The sequence below is a fragment of the Theropithecus gelada genome, unplaced genomic scaffold (assembly GCF_003255815.1).
Source record: "Theropithecus gelada isolate Dixy unplaced genomic scaffold, Tgel_1.0 HiC_scaffold_3625, whole genome shotgun sequence".
Classification (NCBI taxonomy): domain Eukaryota; kingdom Metazoa; phylum Chordata; class Mammalia; order Primates; family Cercopithecidae; genus Theropithecus; species Theropithecus gelada.
In genome coordinates this window covers 1-4,367 of record NW_020260146.1, presented here as the reverse complement: position 1 = coordinate 4,367, position 4,367 = coordinate 1, and the positions used below count along the sequence as shown (strand labels likewise).

The window sequence follows — 4,367 nt, the reverse complement described above, 5'->3', positions numbered from 1 at the left end:
GCATGGGTCAGAAGGAGTCCTATGTGGGCAACGAAGCCCAGAGCAAGAGAGGCATCCTGACCCTGAAGTACCCCATGGAGCACGGCATCATCACCAACTGGGGCGACATGGAGAAGATCTGGCACCACACCTTCTACAACGAGCTGCGTGTGGCTCCCGAGGAGCACCCCATCCTGCTGACCGAGGCCCCCCTCAACCCCAAGGCCAACCGCGAGAAGATGACCCAGATCATGTTTGAGACCTTCAACACCCCAGCCATGTACGTGGCCATCCAGGCCGCGCTGTCCCTGTACACCTCTGGCCGTACCACTGGCATCGTGATGGACTCCGGTGACGGGGTCACCCACAGTGTTCCCATCTATGAGGGGAATGCCCTCCCCCATGCCACCCTGCGCGTAGACCTGGCCGGCCGGAACCTGACTGACCACCTCATGAAGATCCTCACCGAGCGTGGCTACAGCTTCACCACCACCGCTGAGCGGGAAATCGTGCGTGACATCAAGGAGAAGCTGTGCTATGTCGCCCTGGACTTTGAGCAGGAGATGGCCACAGCGGCCTCCAGCTCCTCCCTAGAGAAGAGCTACGAGCTGCCCGATGGCCAGGTCATCACCATCGGCAATGAGCGGTTCCGCTGCCCCGAGGCGCTCTTCCAGCCTTCCTTCCTGGGCATGGAATCCTGTGGCATCCACAAAACTACCTTCAACTCCATCATGAAGTCTGACGTGGACATCCGCAAAGACCTGTACAGCAACACAGTGCTGTCTGGCGGCACCACCATGTACCCTGGCATGGCCGACAGGATGCAGAAGGAGATCACCGCCCTGGCGCCCAGCACAATAAAGATCAAGATCATTGCTCCACCGGAGCGCAAGTACTCCGTGTGGGTCGGTGGCTCCATCCTGGCCTCGCTGTCCACCTTCCAGCAGATGTGGATCACCAAGCAGGAGTATGATGAGTCAGGCCCCTCCATTGTCCACCGCAAATGCTTCTAGGTGGACTGTGACTTAGTTGCGTTACACCCTTTCTTGACAAAACCAAACTTCGCAGAAAACAAGATGAGATTGGCATGGCCTTATTTGTTTTATTGTTTCATTTTTTTTTTTTTTTTAATTAACTTGACTTAGGATTTAAAAACTGGAATGCTGAAGGTGACAGCAGTTGGTTGGAGTGAGCATCCCCCAAAGTTCTACAATGTGGCTGAGGACTCTGATTGTACATTGTTCTTCTTTTCAATAGTCATTCCAAATTTTGTGAGATGCATTGCTTCAGGAAGCCCCTTGCCCTCCTAAAAGCCACCCCACTTCTCTCTAAGGAGAATGGCCCAGTCCTCTCCCGAGTTCACACAGGGGAGATGATAGCATTGCTTTCATGTAAATTACGTAATGCAAAATTTTTAAAATCTTCACCTGAATACTTTTTGATTTTGTTTTATTTTGAACAGTTTTCATGGCCCCCTTTTTTGTACCCCAACTCGGGGTGTATGAAGGCTTTTGGTCTCCCTGAGAGTGGCTGGAGGCAGCCGGGGCTTACCTGTACTCTGACTTGAGAAGAATTGGATGAAAGTGCACACCTTAAAAAAATTGAATGAGGAAGCACAGTATTTCACTACAGCGAACAGCTTAGCATTTTGACAACTGAGAATAAAATGCTCAGTTCTGGACAATGTAAGACACACCAAGGAAACACTGGAAATGGAAATTCAGTTATGTCATTGTGGACTGGCTACTGCTCTACAGGATTGTGACCAAAGTCAGATAGCTAAAAGAGCCTTCTTTCCAGAGAACAAGACATGAACAGGTTTATTTACAGAAAACAGTGAATTCTCATATATCTAACCTAAAATATAACAGATTCTTTCTGAACAAGTCTAATGTAGAAAGTAAAATCAACAGGCTGAAAATGAAGCTCCATCAAACAAGATAAACTCCGAGAGAAAAGATAGAGCAGGCCACCATCTTTCCTGTTCAGGCAACTTAGTCGTTCCAGCCTGCCCCGACCAGGGACAGAAGAGATCCCGCAGCACAGTGCAGCTGCTTTACCAGACCACGGCCAGACTGCTTCTGTAAGCAGGGCCCTGATCCTGTTCCACCTCACTGGACAGGACCTCCCACCTGGGGCCTCCAGCTACCCCCGCCGGCATTCCTTGGCCAGTGGAAATTTGAAATGTTCCTGGGACAGAGCTCCCAGAGAGAGGGACAGGCCACCTCCTTTCCTTTTTGGATGACTAGCTGTTCTAGACTGCAGGCTTTGGAGAGCCCAAGCTGACAAGGGATGGAAGAGGTACCACAGCACAGCCAGGCTACGAAAATGTGGCCAGCCTCTTGTTTACGTCAGTCACCGACCCCATTTCTGGTCAGCGGGTGAAGTCTTTCAACCAGGGTCTCTGGCTACCTTGACTGCTGTTCTCTGGCCGACAGAGGTCTCAGGCCTCCCTGAGTCAGAGCTCCCAGGGGGAGAACCAGACTGTTTACTGTTTGGGTGACTCAGCCATTTTAGCCTTAGGGCTTCAGAGTGTCTGAGGCAACCAGGGGCTGAAGTGAACCCCCAGCACAGCACAGCTGCTCTACAAAAACGTGGCCAGACGTTTTTTTAAAGCAAGTCCCTGTTCTTCTTTCTCCTGACTAGGTAAGACTTCTCCACTTGCCTCCAGACACGTCTCATAGGTGTGTTCAGATTGGCAACAAGTTCGCACCTCAGTGGTACAGAGCTCCCAGAGGAAGGGGCAGGCTATCATCTTCCCTGGAAAATACGAGGCAATTAGGGATGGGAGAGGACCCCCAGCATACCACAGCAGCCCTACAGAAAAGTGGCCAGACTGTCTGCTTGATGGGCAGGTCCTCCTGGCCTGGGTCTCTAGCCAGCCCACACCAGAGCTGTCAAGCGAGCACCAACTGCCAGTTCCCTGGACAGAGCTTCCAGGAGCCAATGAAATCCTTTCTGCCACGGTCTCTGCAGTGGAACTGCCCTTGCTACCCTCAGAATATCAAGGGAGCAAAGACCCTAAGTGCCGTGACAACACCTCCAATAAGCTGCAGTTTATTGGAGCAAGCCAGTCCATCTCCCATGTGCATGACATGCCCTCCACTGCTCATCACCAGACAAGGAACCCTGGCTTGGGCCCACAGCACCGACCCTCCATCCTGGGCTGATTACACTAGTGATTGCTAACTCACATGTCTCTGGGATGGAGCACCCAGGAGAGGAGCAAAGTGGTGGAGCAGCAAGTCAGGTGATGTGGAGCCCAGAGGGCAGGGACAGCTCTCTCTCTAGGGTCCACTTGCTCTCGTGAGACACTTTATCCCAGAACTTTAGGAATGCTGAGGTCAGACCAGCCACATCTCATGTACAAGATTGCCCAGCAGAGATCAGGTCTGAGAGTTCCCCTCTTTAAAAAGGGGACTTGCTTAAAGAAGTCTGGCCACGTTTGTGTAGAGCAGCTGTGCTGTGGTGGGGGTTCACTTTTGGGAGAGTTCTCCTCTGAGACCTGATTTTGCTGTACTTGCCCTGACAGCACATGGGAGTGCAGCACACACCCCAGCCTACACCAACTGCTATTGACGAAAAGAATTTTCAGCCTAGAATTTCATGTTCAGCAAAATTAAGCATCATAAGTGAAGGAGAAATGAGATCCTTTTCATACAAGCAAATGCCGAGGGAATTCAGTATCACCAGATCTACCTTATGAGAGCTCCTGAAGGAAGCACTAAATAGGGAAAGAAAAGACCACCACCAGCCACTACAAAAACTCACTGAAGTACACAGACCAGTGATGCTAAAAACCAACCACATACACAAGTCTGCAAAATAACCATCTGACAGCATAATGATAGGATCAAATCCACATGTACCATTACTAACCTTAAATGTAAATGGGCTAAACGCTCCAATTGAAAGACATGGGGGCAAGCTGGATAAAGAACCGTACCCGTTGGAGTACGCCATCTTCAAAGAACCCATCTCACATGCAGTGCCATACATAGGCTCAAAATAAAGGAATGGAAAAAAATCTTTCAAGCAAATGGAAAACAGAGAAAAGCAGGTGTTGCACTCCTAGTTTCTGACAAAACAGACTACCATTAAAGATAAAAAGAGGACATTACAAAGGTGGTCCTGACCTTTGAGAAATCTCATTATTGCTTGATACCAACCTGGGCTACCTTTATTGCCCAAACCAAGAGGATAATTTGCTGAGGTTGGGGAGCTTAACAGAGAGCCTCTGATCTCCCAAAATTTGGTTGAGATCTAGGGTTGATTTTGTTGTATAACTCTTTTCTGAAGTTTTACTCATTTCTAACAAGGATGGCAAGTTTTCCTGCTTCCATGACGATGGAGAGCAGGCACCTCCTTTCCTGAGTTTCAGCTTCTTA

General features: G+C 49.7%; 1 protein-coding gene across 1 annotated transcript; it reads left to right on the top strand.

Annotated features, from left to right (window-relative positions):
• The first annotated feature begins 2 nt into the window (after nucleotides 1-2).
• Nucleotides 3-1,687, top strand: LOC112617717 (actin, cytoplasmic 2-like). The gene has a single exon (XM_025374414.1). It carries the CDS (start codon nucleotides 3-5, stop codon nucleotides 990-992), a length of 990 nt encoding a protein of 329 aa, XP_025230199.1. The 3' UTR covers nucleotides 993-1,687.
• Nucleotides 1,688-4,367: the final 2,680 nt, after the last annotated feature.